This window comes from Plasmodium yoelii, assembly GCF_900002385.2.
Source record: "Plasmodium yoelii strain 17X genome assembly, chromosome: 10".
In the NCBI taxonomy this organism is placed as follows: domain Eukaryota; phylum Apicomplexa; class Aconoidasida; order Haemosporida; family Plasmodiidae; genus Plasmodium; species Plasmodium yoelii.
This window is the reverse complement of record NC_036182.2, coordinates 1423835-1442120: the sequence shown is the minus strand read 5'-3', so window position 1 is coordinate 1442120 and position 18286 is coordinate 1423835. Positions and strand designations below refer to the sequence as shown.

At 23.1% G+C, this 18286-nt stretch overlaps 3 protein-coding genes across 3 annotated transcripts; 1 reads left to right on the top strand and 2 right to left on the bottom strand.

The window, feature by feature from the left end:
- Positions 1–132: 132 nt before the first annotated feature.
- PY17X_1034600 (WD repeat-containing protein, putative) lies at positions 133–11635 on the bottom strand (the record flags this gene model as incomplete). The annotated part of the gene is made up of 2 exons (XM_022956332.1): positions 133–372; positions 563–11635. 2 exons carry the CDS (start codon positions 11633–11635, stop codon positions 133–135), a joined length of 11313 nt encoding a protein of 3770 aa, XP_022813386.1.
- A 2693-nt stretch (positions 11636–14328) lies between these two features.
- PY17X_1034500 (rhoptry-associated protein 1, putative) lies at positions 14329–16155 on the top strand (the record flags this gene model as incomplete). The annotated part of the gene is made up of 1 exon (XM_720694.1): positions 14329–16155. The coding sequence occupies one exon, from the start codon at positions 14329–14331 to the stop codon at positions 16153–16155; it is 1827 nt and encodes a 608-aa protein (XP_725787.1).
- Positions 16156–16819: 664 nt separating this feature from the next.
- On the bottom strand, positions 16820–17356 carry PY17X_1034400 (conserved Plasmodium protein, unknown function; the record flags this gene model as incomplete). Its single annotated transcript, XM_022956331.1, has 2 exons — positions 16820–16891; positions 17042–17356. The coding sequence occupies 2 exons, from the start codon at positions 17354–17356 to the stop codon at positions 16820–16822; spliced, it is 387 nt and encodes a 128-aa protein (XP_022813385.1).
- Between the last annotated feature and the right edge of the window lie 930 nt (positions 17357–18286).

The window sequence follows — 18286 nt, the reverse complement described above, 5'->3', positions numbered from 1 at the left end:
ATTTTTAATAAATAATCATATAAATAAATAATGAATAAAGAATCATACAATAAATAAGCAAATACACTAAATAAATGATAATGATATAATAGCGGTGTGTAAAGTTAAACGTGTATACTTAGCTTACAGCGGCTAGTAATAGCTAAAGTTCAATTTGTAACAAAACATAATATTACTTAGCAAAATTGCATATATGTTTATCATAAAATCATTCTCGCCGCTCTTTACATATACAACATCAAGTCCAGCAATATAAAAATTTTTCTCCTCATTAGTATCTTTTTCGTTTCCCGTCAATATATTTTTGAAGTTATAATTTATATTATTTAAAATTTGTTTTTTGTTTCCATATATAATGTTCCTATTAAAATCCTGAAAAAGTAGTAATAAATAAAATCGAATAAAGAATTTTCCGTGACAATAATGTTAAATAAAATGCAAAACAAAGATAAAATTTATAAAAAAATTATACACTTGTGTAAATTTGCACAATGAAATAAATGTGAATTATATCTCATTTTATATTTTTCCTGAATTTTACACTTTTGTTAATATTTCTTACCGGAATAGCAAGCCTAACTATTTTTTCAGTATATAGGGGGATAGTACAATAAGGTACCAAAAAGAAAGAGTTAGTATATATGCACTTTTTGACAAAATAAATAAGTATCATATTACTATACTGATTAGCTAAGATGATACATGATTTTTCATTAATTATTTTTAATAAACTGATACGTGATGATTTAAAAGATCCTAATATTTTATGTTCTTGTGGTATACGTTGAACAACTATTGGTACGAATTTTGCACTAAAAAAAGAATTAGTTAATTTTGTGAAGTGGATTTTTAACAAATATAATTTATTTTTATCAGCTGATAATATTAAATAATTATTTAATTGTTTCTTTTCTTCGTTATTTATTATTGTCTGAAATTTTTCTTTTTCATCCATTTTGCAATGGCATGTATCATTTTTATAATAATAATTTTGCTTTTTTTTTCTCATACTTTCTACTGAATCACTAATATGAGAATATAAAAATCTTAGCATTGAAATGTTTAATATAAGTATATATTTTTTTTTCGGGGTTAACAAGGAGAAAAATAGTTTAAATGTAGAACTAAACATGTCGTTACTCAATATAGATGCATCATCAATATTGGTAAGTTCAAAAATCGGATCTTTAATTATATTTTTTGTTATGTTGATAGACTTTGCATTGAAAATTAAGTGAATAATTTTTACGACGTTTTTATATACTAACTTTTTTGTCAGTGAGTGTTTATATTTATTTTTAAATAAATTTTTCGTTAAATATATAAAAAATATATATTCTTCCTTTGATAAATGTGATTTTAATATATTTTTTTTCTTAACCTTTTCATTGTGTAACACATTTTCATCCTTTTTATTTCTTAAATCCCAATTTCGTAATGTCGTCAAGTAAAATATTTTCATAACTTTTACATTAATATAAAATTTATTGTTAATATATTTATGTTCAAAAATAATTTTTTTCATTACATATTTCTTCAAAGCCTCTAAATTAACCTTTATAATAAAAATAATCGTTTTAAATATTTGGGATTTTTTCTTCTCCCCTATATGTTCTACCTCAGTTTTATCATCAAATTTTTCCTTGCAAACAAATATATCAATATCGAATATTACATTTTCACCACGTTTGTTATTTGTGCTTTTAGAATTTTGATTTGTAATATTATTTTTTTTTTCTTCTTCCGTTTTCATTCCTTTGTAATATTGCATATTCACAACAATTAGACCTTTCCCACAATGCTTATACAAACTTTGTAAAACATTTAAATTGTAGAAATAATTAAGTTTATAATTTTCGTTTTTTGAACTTAAATAGCATATATTATATTTTGCTTTTTCTTTTAGCGCCTCCTCTATATTATTATTTGTCTTTTTTTTCAATTTGCTCTTTTTTATTCCAGATTTTAACTTTTTAGAATAATTAAATTTTGTGTCCAAACATGCATCTTTCTCATTATATTCCCCGTTTCTGGAATATCTTAAATCTAATTTATCAAAATCGTTGAAAAATTCTTCAAAAATTTCTCCCTTTTTGTACCATTTCTTATCATTATCGTCATTAATTTCACTGGTGGTTTTTTTTTTGTTTTTTAATTTTTTTATTTCTCTTTTTATATAAGTATAATTGTCGCAATTGAAAGCCCAGTTTAATCGAAAATATTTGTGGTGATTTATTATTTTGTTTCGATTTGAAATGTTAACAATATTATTTATTACATTATGGAAATTTTCCAAATTGTTTTTTAATATAATTGTATAACACATATTTTGTGCATTTGCTGACATATTCCTGTTATAATCCAACTTTTTAAATTGCGCGTTTCTATTCATTTCAATAGAACAATTTTTTTCTTCATTCGATGAATAAATTGCACATTTATTTGTATCATATAAATTTCTTTTTAATTTTAAATAAGAATAAAAATGCTTATTCATATTTTTAATATCAATGGATTTTTCTCCACTGCCATCTTTATCTCTACTTTCAATTTCATCATAAAAATATGTAGAATAATTGTTTAATAGTTCGTTCAAAATTTTTGAATCTTTATAATTTCTAGTTATATGGAAATTAAAATATATATCTTGTTTCGTTAGTAAATATTTTTTCACGTTTTTATTAATAATCTTTTGTTTTATATGGTTATATATATGTCTAAAAAGTTTCATATCACTATATTGATTCATTAATTTTTCTAATATTGTTTTCCATTTTGAAAAATTAATGTCATACATATTTTTAATTCTTTTATTTTCTTTTGATAAAAATCGCATACTTGTATCATTTTTTATTTTACATATATGTTTGTAAATTACAGATTTTTCAAATTGAATCCTTTTTACATAATCTGTATCAAAATTTTCATCTGTTTGTTTTTTTTTTTTGTCACTTTTTTTTTTCTTCGTTTTCTCCTTTTCTTCCTCCATTTTATCCATCCTATTAATATCGAAACGGTTATCATACTCATTAATATTATTATTACAATTTTCAGAATTCACATTATCATTATTTTTGAAAAATTCTTCTATTCCTTCATCAGATAAAATAGAAGAATTATCTGATTGCAATTTGTTCTTTGGTTCTTGTTCACATAGATAAGTGAAATCGTCTATTCCATTTTTTTGCATATTTCTATACTCCAATTTTTTTTTTCGCATTTTATTTTTAATATAAGTATAAAAATTATAATCATATTTTATTTCGCCTTTTAAATTTTTATAAGATGTTTGTTCATCGTTAGTTGAATAATCCAAATCATAATCCGTTAAAATACATGAATTGCATTTTAAATTTCCCTCTTTTAGTTCTACTAATTTTTCTTTATTATAAGAATTACTATTTCGTGAAGGATTGATTAAAATATATGGTTTTAATAAATTTTTGGCAATGTATTTCATTGCTTTATATATCCTTTTTAATTTCTTCTTTGAATATTTATTATTTATATTTTTTCCTACCAATATATTTATTACATTTTTTGTATTACCATCTAAGAAATATTGTTGTCTTTTCATTCCAATTTTATACAAGTATTTTATAATATTCTTTTCTAAAACAGTTGTTTGGTTATTTTGACTTTTCATACATAATATACCTAATTCTTCTTGTTTTGTATATTCATCTGAGATGGATTTTTTTCTTATACACAAAAATGAGCTTCTAAATAACTGAAAAATAGAATATTTTTCAAATAGGGGTAAAAAGTTACTAATTGCTTTATCAGCACATTGATAATAAATAGAATAGTTATAGGACGATGTTACTTCGAATTGTGAACAATTTTGAAACAACTCACTTAAAAAATCAAATTTGGGAATATTTTTTTTTATAACAAAATCACACACCCAACCCATATTGCTTAAATTTTGTTTACATACAATATTACTTGATTTAATTTTATCAATAAGTTCTGTCTCTTTTTTAAATTTATACATTTTTGTTTTATGAAAAGGTTTTTCAAAGATTATCTTTTTCTTTATATTGTTCGTTTTTACAAATATATTTGATAACACATTTGGGCAATTTTTATATCTTGAAAGATAATCACAATACTTCTCTATTCCTATACCCTTTTCTTTTAATTCTTCAATTTTAGTATTATATTCAAATCCATTGTTTATAACAAAAATTCCCTCATTATTTTTGTGATAGCTATCCTCATATCTTTGTGATGGAAAAATATGATCATATATGTTATAGTTTTTATCTAAATATTCATTTTTTGTATTAAATATATTCCATAAAACAATAGATTTATCAACAGAACAAGACAAAAGAAATCGATCATCAGGAGAAAATTTAACACAAGGTATATTATGTTGATGATGCTTAATAATTTTTTCACAAAATCTAGGCGATGTTTCAAAAATAAATTTATAAAATATATCATACCAGTCAGATGTATAAAAACTAACATTTGAGTAGGTTGATATAATTTCATTTTCTAAACTTTTTTCTTCATTTTCTAATCTATTTTTTATTTTGTCTCGAAAATTATTTTTTAATAATGTACAAGTAAAAAAATTTTCAAAATATTTTATATTTTTTTCATCAAATAAGTATTTTGCTATTTCTCTTGATTTATATTGAATCAAAGAACTCACATTACAATTGTAATATCGTTTTAATTTTTCCAATTTTAATTTGTTTTTGGTCCAATCATTTATATCATTTTCCTTGTCATTCACATATTCATTTATTTTCTTTGTTTCGTTGTTGTTGATTTTTTCGAAAACTTCCTTAATTTGTTTATTAGTTTTTTCTTCCTTCGCTTTCTTTTCGTCGCATTTTTCTTCTTTGCATTCGTAATAATTTTCTTGCAATAAAGCTTTGTGTATCCACTTTGAATCTATCACGATTTCATCGTTGTCATTACATTCGTCGCTATATTCGCTACTTTCTATGCTTCTAATATTTTCACTCTTTATTTCATTTTCGTTTGAAGTATCACATGATTTGTAATCAAAATCCTTCATATGTAGAACCACAAGTTTCGCTTCTTTACGTTTTTTTTTTGGGGGGTTGATAGATTTTTTTTCGGAGTAATTTTGCTTTAAATAATATTTTCTGATATCTCCATTTTTTGTACTTTTTACGTCTACATTGAAATTATTTGTAAATAAAATAGAGTATTTACCTTTTATAAATTTATACGCAGATTTAAATTTTATTACATTACTTCTATGATTATAAAATAAATGTGAATGTTCCTCACATTCAGGACATTCATCGCATGATGTTTCTTCGATATTGCTAAAATCACTTTCCGTACTACTTGAAAAGGAATAATAAGAAGATTCATCTGATTTATCATATGTATGTATATAAGCATTATTCTGATCGCTCCCCATTTTTAGTGCGTCATTATCTCCTAATTCATCAAACTTCTTCGAATCATTTGCACCAGCAAACAAATCAATACCAATACAGTCTTTGTAATTTTCCTCAGTTTTATAACTTTTTACATCATTTCTAAAAGTGTCGTTTTCATCATTTTGGAAACTATCTGAATTCATATTACGAAGCATGCTACTGTTTATTGAGTTTTCATAATCCCCTTCGGATTTTATAAAGGGGCTATCCTTATCATTTTCTTCAGTTTCATGTAATTTATCTGAACTATTAAAATAACAGTTTGCATCATTTACTTGAATTATATCCTTTTCATCTCTCTTTTTATTCTTTACAAAAGCATGTCTATTTAAATTTTTTTCTTGAACTCCCTCACATATAATAACAAAATTGTACTGTAAATCTGAATTACTCATACTATTATAATTCATAAAGATTTCATCTGCACTTTTTGATAGGGTATATACATATTTAATTTTTGCATCATATTTTTTTAATTCAGTAATATGAGTTAATTTAAATGGAACTTCACTAAACTTTTTGTTTATTTCATTCATTTTTTTGACTTTATTTTTTAAACGATTTAAACTTTCCATTATTATTAAATTTTTTACATTATTAAGACTAAGTAGGTTCGGTCTTGCTACTTGGTTGTTGATGTTTGTGTTCACTCTGTTTAATAAACTCCCCCATAAACTTCCTGTATTTCCTCTTATATTACTACCTGTGTTATTTATTGAATCGTTTGAGACATTACCCTCCAAATTATCATTTGAGCTCTCAACATAATCTTCGACATTATCATCCATATTGCCTACAAAATTGTCAACAACGATATTGTCGGAATTTATATCTATATTGTTTTCGTGAACAGAATTATTTATCATATTTCTTTCAACATTGTTCATAACATTTGTATTTAAATATGCATTGGTTAAATGAAAAATGGGGAATCTATCAGTATTTTCAACTCCATTATCCGAAGCATTATTATATACAACATTAAGAAAAACCAACTCGTTGGTATTATTTAATTGTATGAGATTAGAAATATCATTTGAAAGATTATTTCGAATGTTTACATTATTTCCATTTACATCATAATTTACATTATTATAAGCATAATTATTGTTATTTAATTCGTCATCATAGTTTCCTCTTACATATGCATTACTATCCTCAACGGAATTCAAATTATTATTTATATTTGGAGTTGTATATGCATTCATGATTATATTATCATTTTCAGTATTTATATTATTTTCACTTTCATTATTATCATTTGTAGTCCTCACGTTTAAATTGGATGCATTCTCTGATGGGCTTACATTATTTAAATATTCATACATGGATATATTAGGAAAAATGTTTAAATGGGGAGGATTCCAATTGGTGGAGATATAAGCATTATTAGAATCGTTGGGGTTGTTAGCACCAACTATTGAATCTCCTTGAGAATTATTTGGTGACTCTCTAACAATTTGATTAGTATTTTGATTTACCATATTTGATCCTAAATTATTGTCATTGGAATTATTAGTAGAATCATTTCTAGAATTATTAAAAAGTCCAGTTCTAAGAATTCGAAAATTATTTAATGCTCGAGCAATCATTTCCTCGTTATTAGAAAATCCATAATTATATTCCCCTCTAAACATTCTACGAGTCCCGCTAATTACATTTATATTTATGGTTTGACTTGTATTAAGTTCATATTCATTTGTATTATCATCATTATCATTATTGTTACTAACTATATCGTTCAATATGTCTGCATTTTCAAAATTGTCCATATTATTATTCATGCGCAATGCATGATAGGTCAAATAATCTACATTATTATTAATTTGCATGCTAAATTGTGATGAACTACTTTCTTTCGAATCGGATTCTGAATTAAATGAAGAATTATTGTTAATAATATTTGTAAATTTATGTTTTCGTAATTTATTTTTATTATTTTTTGGTATTGTTTTGGGTTTATATTTAATTAATTCAAATATTTCCATTTTAATAGTTTGATTTAGAATTCCACTTAAATGTCTTTTATTTCCAATTCCTCTTTTAAAACTTTTTTTTTTTTTTTTTTTATTCCTTACAAATTTTTCGTTTCTTTCATTCTCTTCATCATTCGAATTATCGTTATTCCTATCATTATTTGTATTGCTACGGTTTCTGTTTTTTTTATTTAAATGGAATGGAAAAGCATCATTATTGATTAGATCATCATCTTCACTTCCAGAAAATGAAGCAGAAAAAAAATCAACGTTTTCTTCTATTGTTTCATTTGTTAATAATATTTTGTCTAATATGTTACTATTATGGTCACGTAATTCGCAAATTATTAAAATTTTTTTGTTATACAATTCAGATTTGTGTAGTTCTTCGTTTTCTTTTGTATATTTGTTCACAATTGAGCTTTGCTGTTCACAATTTGAGCATATTCCCAATATAGAATGTGTATGTATATTGCTTATAATTGTTTTTAGATTATTAATATATTTTTGAGATACATGTGTATAATTATATATGTCTTCCTTTGTCTGATCTTTATCCAAAACTATAAATATATCATTTAAATTGGAACACAATTTATTTGTGTTTAGAAAATTAAAATCATGTCTTTCTTTAATAAACTTTCTAAATTTGGTGCATATACTTTTCAATACTTCGTTTGCGTATTTATAGCTATATATATTAGTATATAGCAACAACTTTTTGTTTTTATCACATTTTAAGCAATTGCAAAATTTCCAGCAATTTTCATCTTTCTTCTCAAAACATTCTGTTATAATACACTTCTTTTCCTTTTCCATAAAATTAAAACATTTTTTTTGGGAATTATAGATGGTATTAAAATATTTATTTATATATTCATCACTAAATATATATTTATTTATGTCTTCCTTTATATTACTACACTTTTGCCCACAACTTATTTTTTTCGAATTTTTCTTATGCTGCATTAAGAAATACTTTTTATTTATTTTTAATATAACATTGTTACGTAAATATTTAATATACCAATTTTTTAAATAATAATAATTATTATTTATCAATGTATGGATACTAAATAATTTTAAATTATCCCATTCGTTGGATTCATGCTTTTTACTATATAAATTTCTCATATTTTTTATTATACTTTTAGTATTATATTTTCTTTTACATTTTATTTTACAAATTTCATCCCCTAAATTTGTTTCTTTTAGAAAAAGCATAATTGAATCTCTAGGAAAATTAAATGATATTGTTAATAAACTATTTTTCAAAACTTCTCGTCTTCTATTAAATAGTATTAATAAGTTGGCCGGTATATAGCTATTTTTGTATAGTGCACCCGTGTTTGTTTCGTTTATACAATGTTTTACTTCATGTTGTTTTTCCATCGCACTTTCATTATCACTGTTAAAGTTAGTTCTATTTTGTTTTTTTTTCTTTCTTCTTTTTAATAGATTATTTATTCCGTCTTTTTCGAAAATGTCATCATATTTCCTATTAAACATTGATTCTTCTTCACTATTGTAATTATCTTCACATATTTTTTTCATACTTTTATTATAATTTTCTCCATCTATATTAATCCAAATATCGTCTATATCGTCAAGGTCATGACATTTAGTATTATTTCCTTTATTTGTATTTTCCCATTTGCTCGCGTCAATTCTTCTCTTTCTACACTTTTTATCTTTTAGTCTTTTTTTAAAAAAAACATTTTCATCACTTATATTACAGGCTTCTAATAAACATTTAGAGCCGTTTCCAAATAAATTACTTGTTTCAATTTTTTTATCGATAAAAGTGCTTTTAAAAAATTTGGTTGCTTCATCATAGTTGTACCTCTTTCTAAAATAGTAAAAGTTATTCAAATTATATATATTTATATTATGTGTATTTGAACCAATTGCTAATAAATTTTTAGCAAAATTAAAAGAAATAGCCCAAGTTGATGTATCAGATTTACAACAATGTTTGTTATTAAATACAATATCTGGTTCGACAAATAAATAAGACGATTTTAATATTTGATCATAATATCCCAAATTAAATAAATCAAATGAAAATATATCAAATTGATTCCATATACTATGATATTTTATTTTATTATTTGGATCTAAAAATGATTCTAATTTTTTACTATATGCATTATAATATTCTTTTTTTATATATAATTTCCAAAAATTAACAATTTTTTTTCTGTCCTCTTTTATTTTATCTAATTTCTTTATATGTTCTCTATACCCCTTCATATATTTATCTATAATTTTTAATTTCTTTATATTTTCTTGCATTTTTTGCTTTTTCATTTGTGATATACTATTTACATTTTCAATGCTACGATCGTTTCCATCAACTTGATTATCCCTTATATAAACATCTTTATCTATTACATTTTTTCCAGTAATATTATTTCTCTTACTTGTTTTTTCTTTAATCACCTCTTTTAAACATTTATTATTAAATATACTAGCATTAGAAGAAGTGTTCATATTGCTTATCACGTATTTTCCTCCGCTTTCGTTTTCTTTGTTTTTTGTTTTTTTTCTATAATCATTCATCATGATACTGTTGTATTTACTACTACATTCATCTTCGTCATCAGAAGATTTTATATATTCATTAAAAAATTCATCTTCATTTCTAATTGTGTTTATGTAACTGTTTTTTTCATCGATGTGTAAATTATTTCTCAAATTATAGCCCACATAAGTATCACCATGATATTTTTTATAAAATGTAATTTCTTCTATATCAGATTCACCATTCTTTAAATCGTAATTTTGATTTAATTTTTTAAATTTCATATATGATTTTTTAAATTTTTTTGAATTTCTATTTCCTTTTTTATCTAACTCTTCATCATCTTCTTCTGCCTCTTCTTCAGCACTTTCAAGACTACTATAAATGTCACTTACTCGAAACTTTGTTTGGTTTTTTCCCTTTTTTTTTCTTTTTTTTCTCACATTGTAAGAATTTATATCTATTGCATCAGTTATGGTGCTCATATAAATACTATTATTCATAGTTTCTTCATGTTGTGAAGCATATTTATAATTCCTTCTATATAGGCTTATATTAAGAGACACGTTTTTATTAAATAATCGGTTTTCAATTTTATTGATTCGTTTTTTGTATACACATATTCCATTTTTTTTTTTTGCAGTATTGTAAAAGTTTAATATAGTCAATTTATTTTTATCCTTCGTATTTTCAAGGTCAATGATAGTATTATCTAATTTTTTCTCTAACCCTTTTATTTGATTTAATTTAGTGTGTGTGTTTTTTTTTGTTCTTTTCCTCTTACGTTGAATTGCCAACTTGTATAAACGCCAATTCCTTTTCTGTTTTTCAGTGTTTTTTAAATAATCAAAATTATTCAAACTTGAGGACAATTCAAAGGCATCACCATATTTATCATAACCATTACAAATGTTGTTAGCATTGCTTTTGTTATCATCATTATTATATAATAAATTTAATATAAAATTATCTTCGTCGATTTTTATTTTTTTTAAAAAATGATATGGATCAGTAAAACTTTGAAAAAAACTATTACCCATATTGAGGTGGTATTTCTCATTAATATTTAAATCGTTTTGTTCATATCTCGTCATATCATATATATTTTTTTCTAATAAGTATTTTATATTATTTTTAATATTTATGCACTCTGCAATTTTGTCAATATAATAAACATTCGTATCTTCAGACCATCCAACTGATATTAATAAGCTTTTATCATAATTTTTATGTTCTTCACATTTTATATTAACATATCCTTTGGAATGCATATATGGAGATAATATTATTGAAGGAAAAGGAATACAACATTCATTTAAATCTAAACACTTTTTAACATCGTCGTAAGCATATTTAAGTTTATTCAAATTACTAAAAGACTTATTACTTTTTTCTATTCCATATTTTATAAAACTATTAATACTCTTCGATTTATCACTATTATAATGTTCATTTCTATAATATTTACTATTATCTATAAGTTTATTTAATTCGTATATGTGAATATATTGGTCGTAACTTATAAATATTAAATCATATTTTTTACTAACCGATAATAAATTAAGAGCAAAAGAAACAAACTTATTATTAACACCTTTGCTCAAATCATAGGAAAATAACAGATCAACATCGCAAGTTTTTAGGCTTTTCACGCTTTCCCAAGGGTTATTAGATCTTGGTAAACGTGTTTTTTTTTTCATTCTGTCTTATCTCTGCATATTATAAGGTTATGGAGATGGATGCAAGCATTCTTATACTCCTAAATAAATAAATACATGCTTTTATTTTTGATATCTTTTATATTTTTAGAGGAAAAATAAAGATATATTAGAGAAGTCGATAAAGAAATAAAAAAAAAAGGAAATTCATTTTATATCCTTTGCTTTTTAATTTACACAATAAATTTGTGCAAAACGGTAAAAAAAAAGTTGACTTATATAACAATCAAAGAATATGAAACATATACTTTGTAGTTTTTTTTCAAAATTCAAAATATTCATAATACAAAATTTAAACACAGTTTTAATTCTATTAAATTGAACAAAAAATAAATATAATAAAATATAAAAACACAATTTTTACGATTAATCAATTAAAAATATATATAATGCATGCTTATAAAATGAGTATTTTCTATACATTTCCGTGCCTATATATGTATCTATATTTTTTCCTATTTTATTATCACATTATTTTTATTTAAAATTACTTTAATATATTTTGGCTGAAACCGTATGCAAAAGTTTTATTATAACTTAAATATTTTTTTAAGTACAGCTTTGAAAAAATATAATAAAAAGAAAGTAAACGATAAAAATATTTTATATAATTTTCACCATCTGTTTGTAGAATAAAAAACATATAAACAATAAACCGAGGTTATATATATTAATTTAAAGCGTTTAAATTGAAAAAAATAATGTATAAATTAACTAATTAAAATAAAAAACACAATATATCTGTCTCATAACATTTAATTAACAAATACACAATAGCATTAAAATACTTAAAATTAAATCTTAACATATTTTGTGATGTTCAAGTTATTCAACTTTACTATTTATTGCATGTATGTTGTACGTAAAATGTGAACTCCCTTTTTTGTTCTGATATGTTTGACAATTTTTTTTAATGAAAATAAATAAATATATTTTTTTCTCCTTGTATAAGGAAATAATTTTACTAATTTATGCGCGAAAAAAAGGAACACGCATATGGTATGATGCCCATAACATATTATATAAAAATATTTTTTTAATTGTTAAAAATTATTTGTATTCCTTTAGACAAAAGAAAGGAAAAGATAACCATACTATACCTTGATATAATTACATGTGTATATTATAATAATTTTATTAAAATAATATGTGATACACAATCGTTTTTCATTTAAATATAATGACAGTAATCGGCATAAATGTCATTAGTACAGAGTGTTATTATATGCTATGTGATGTGGTAAATGTCATTTTAATACTGTGCATTAAAATAAAAGATCAACAAATAAAAGAAATAATACTTATATATTTGAATGCAACTTTGTAAAATTGTGGATTTTTATTAATGTACCATATATGTTGTAAATACTTATTAAAAATATAAAATCACATACGTATTTTAGAAACATTTCGTGGAATAATTTCTTATGTGAACTTTCTAAAATGCTTATAATATTAATCATACGTATATGCATATGCCTAAATATATTTTTGTTTGGGCACATATACTACATGTTCATTCTCCAACTGTGATTTTTCCAAAAATAATAATGCAATTCACAGCATATTAAAATCTATAAAAAAAGTAAATCCCTTAAAACAAAATATAATTTTAATTATTTAAAACATTTCGTATTTAAAATATTGTTCTTTTGTCTACATTTCATGCCCCAAGTAGCACATATCAGGCATATTGAATAAGATAAAGAATGAAAAACAGAAATACGTATTAAAAAGTAATAAAATAAAATAAAATAAAATAAAAATACCAATTAATTAAAATCAACACGATAAACTATGTTACCATACATTATATATACATAATGTCATTTCAATTTACACCATTTTTTATGTTTCAACTAAATGGAAAATTCCTATAATTTTTTTTTTTTTCGAATCCGATAAATGTAAACTGACATATAATGGTAATGAATGTTGTTATCTATTTTATTTTTTAATTTTTTTACATTGCACATAGAAATATGTTTTTGTAAGAAAGCACCCATAAGCAGAAATCTACGATTCTAAAAAAGGGACAAGCATATGAATCAGGTTTTGTGCAAAAATGATAGATAAATTTTAGGAAATACATAATATAGCAAAATGTGTATATTTTTTTTCGTGAAAAAAACTATAAATAAAATTTTCAATTCTATAGAATTGTATGAAACAAATATAATGATAAAATAAAAAATATGCGTAAAATTGCAGAAATATTTCTATACAATATTAACTGATAACAATTGATTTGGTTTTATTTATTTATTTTGTTTATTTTATTTATTTATATATTTATTTTATTTTATTTAAAATTTTTTTATTTTGTTTTGGATTTTATTATTGTTCTATTATTTCATATATATTTTTTTTATTTTATATAAATAATATATTATATGTAAATTGAAATATGTGAAATTAGTTTTTATTATATGTATTATTTTTTAGAAACGATAAGAGTTAACTTAGAATTTGTCTATTTTTCATTTCCATAACTTGCATCCAATATACCATAAGTTACAGTTGTAAACAGGTGTGCAATAAATATATATACATGAATATTTGTTAAAATCATATTTTTTTCTTTAAAAAATCAAACCGAGGCATTCTCGTGAACTTGAATTAGCACATTAGATTTTAGTAGGAATTTTATTATTATTTTATTTTTTTTGCGAAAAATGTTTACTAAAATTGTAAGTTTGTTCATACTTTCCCGATTGTTGTTTCAAGATTATTCGGTGGCATTTAACATACGTGACTCTAATATTATATCCAGTTATTCACATGGTTATAACAATTCAAGTATAAAAAATGAGGAATTAGGCAATTTGAATTATTTCACGGAAATCGCCCCCAAAATGTCTTTTTTTCAAAAAGGAGATAATGGCACCAATAAAGATAAAAATGTCGATTCTAATACAGATAGTGAAAATACAGATGTCAATCCTAACACTGATCCCAATTTATTAAAGGATAGAGATTACGCTTTAGTTGATGGAAATATAATAGCTGATTTAAAAGAAAAGGAACCAATTGATGAAACCATCGAAGAGGAAACAATTAATGAAAATGCAGATGAAAAAAATACACAAACTATAAAATATACACCAGATTATACACCCCATTTAAAAAAATCTATGCATATATTAGGTTATGATAAAGAATTTAAATTGGATGATTTGACAACAATACATTCATGCCCAAAAGATAATTTTTTATTTGATGTATTTCCACAAGCAATAACAAAATTTCAGAAAAATGATATGGGGTACGTACAACAACAAGCGTATGGAAATATAGAATGTTTTAAAAAGCATAAATTAATTGACTTAGGTAGTGTAGACTCGAAATTGAAATTTGGTAATTCAGTTAATACTTTTGGTCCATTTCATATACCAACCAAAATGAATTTATTCGATTTAATCAACTTCCCTCCAAGTATGAGTCCTATTAATTTAGCAAATGGTTATGATATACCCGAAAGTGAATTTCCAAATTTACATAAACTAAATTATTGTTTATTACACCCTGCAAAATTAGAAAAAGTATTAAAAAGAAAAGATATTAAATCATATATAAATAGTACAGATAAGAGTTCTTATGATGATTTTTTTAAGAAGGCTATGAATGAATCCATTGAATGTCATATTGAAAATGCATTATATCAGGTATTAAATAGAAACTCAGTTCTTTTATTGTTTGGTTCTGATTCCCCAAATTATAATGATCCTAAGGATGTCTTTAAGAAGAAAATGCATATAATAAAATCAGGACTAAGTTATAAAAGTAGAAAATATGCCGATAATGTTTATAAGAATGTTTTAAATAATCTTAAAAATTACGAAAAAAAATTCAAAGAATTGTCTCGTCATTTGGCGGATATAGCTTCTTACTATTCTGCACATGTTATTAGTAATTCATGCGACAAATTTTTTGATAAAGATAATATACATGAAGCAACTGCATATATATATGAGCACATGATTCCACACATTAGAATGTTCTCTTCTTGTGTTAAAAATATGATAATTTATAATCATATTGTGGGAACTATACTTAATCAAGTAAAATATTACCTCAGTTATACCACTAGAAAACCAATATTAAAAGATATACATTTTAAGGCACTTTTAAACAAGCCTAAAAAATTCAAAAATGTAAATGAACTTACATATCATCCAACTGTTAAATCGTTTGCACTTGGTGAATTAACGAGAGAACCTGCTCACGGTTTAATTCATGCATACTTTGAATATAAGAAAAAAGACATATTAGATATAATGCAGAAGCTCAAATTAGATATATATTCACTTGCTGATAAAGATTTAAAATTTCCAAGTACCGATTCCCCAGATTATAAATTGTTTAAAAATATAGTCAATAAATATAAAAAAGAAATCAAAATTTTATTCGACGAAATGAATTCTGAGTATGTCAAACTTTTTGAAATGCGTATTTCAGCATTCTACCAAAAGGACTTTTTTATTTATGATCGTGCGATCTAATTGCGTTATTTATTTTTTGAGACGGTGTTTATTTTGTGTAATTTTACGTTTTTTTTATTTATTTTTTTTCAAATATGTTATATAGTTTTTTGTGGTAATTTGTTTCCGCTATTATAAAGTTATTTTTATTTGATAAGAACCCTAATTTTTTATAAACATAGAATTGTCTTTTAATTATTGATATACTATTTTTTTGTTTAATATCGTGATGAACAACCTTTCTATTTCTTCTTGTGCGTTTGAGGGCATTTATTTACTCTTTATTACAATTCATAGAAACCTCTTATATTTTTCCAGTTTTAGGGGGTAACAGCATGAGCGTATATACACACATATAAGTCAAATGTAATCACAATGGGACATGCAAATTTTTTTTTCTTCCATAGTAGAAAAAATATATATATATATATTATTTCATATTCATATTTTTTAATTTGCTTAATTATAATAAATATTCTAAAAATGCAAAGAACAAGTGTTTATTCTTAAAAAAAAAAATTTTAACTTAAAAATAAAATAACATAATTGCACGAAATAAAATCTATATTATATAAAACGAAACATTTTTATTTTGAGTTTTAGTTAAAGTGACTATATACATATGCATTATACTATTTGTTTGCTTATAAGCCAAATTACTATTGGATTTGATACTACTCAACATTTATTTCCCTGTTTTAAGCCTCTTCCTGATTTTTCGAAGCGAACGGCAATCTGGTCGTGCTCCATTATTCGCCTGAAAGATTGTTTAAGATTAAAAAAAATAAGAAATTAAAAGTAAAAAACGTGATTATGTCGTTGTACAATATATATATGTATATAAATGCAACTGTAGAGAAATGAAATTTTTTTTCTTATAACTAAATATATAAAACAACATAACTACCTTTTTGGGATATCTTGCGCCCGGGCTTCTATTCCAAAAGAGTAAGACTTGTTTACTGCTTTGCTCGTTAAATGATTTTTTTAGATTTATTAAAATGTTATTGTTTATAAATAGAGTAGAGGAATTATTTTCCAGTTCACTAAACTCTTTATTCTCATTAAAATTATCTATATATATGTTTCCCTTATTCACATTTATTTTATTTTGGACATTTAAATGTGATGGATTTATTTTTCCTATAGGGTTTAAGAGCAGTGTATTTTTAAAAACTGTGCTACTGGGTATACAATTTCTTAAATTGGTTATTTTATACATTTTGACGAAATATATGTATGATACATATGCATGCGAAAAAAAAACAAAATCGGGTTTATATATATTTACTTCATTCCTTTTAAATATTAAAATAACATAAATAAAAAAAATATATATTTGCACATTTATACAAATCAGAAAACATACACATTCATTTAATCGAATTATCTAAAAGTCAATATGAAAATTTTAAGTATTTTTTTAATCAATTAATTACAATTTTTTTTAAAGAATGTCATAATTTAGTTCTTCATATAAAATGTAAATACATTTTATATGCTCTCTCATTTATATGATTGCTGAGTATAGGAATAAATAATTTATTAAATGACATCTGAAATAAATATTTAGTTAAATGTATATTTTCCCTTTAATAGCCTCATTTTTTATTATATAAAAAATATATATCCAAATTATACTATACTACGCTTAGTAATAGGCGAATGAATATATAAATATATTATATATGTAATACCTTATAAATCGTAATTTCACTAATTATCCCAATCTTGTAAGAACAAAATTGTTATGAGTAACGACACTGTTTTTTTTTTTCATTGGAATTTATTAACACCAGCAATTGTATGATCCTATTCTCATATAATTATAACTCCTTTAAATTATAGGATTTTAAATTTGCAATTGCGTAAGAATAATTTATTAGTGTATATAATACAAAATTCAATACATACATTTTCCTAATATTTGGTGTAACCTATTTATTTAAAATAAAACCATTTCCATATTCATATTTTTAACCAATACTTCTAGAATGATAAACATGGTATATTCATATATAAACATGGAGTCATATATAAATAAAAAAATATATTATATGCTTAATGACATTCTCTATTTTATGAATATTAGAAAAAATAATTTAAAATAAGCAAAATTATTATAACATTTGTAAATTCTTGTAAAAATAAC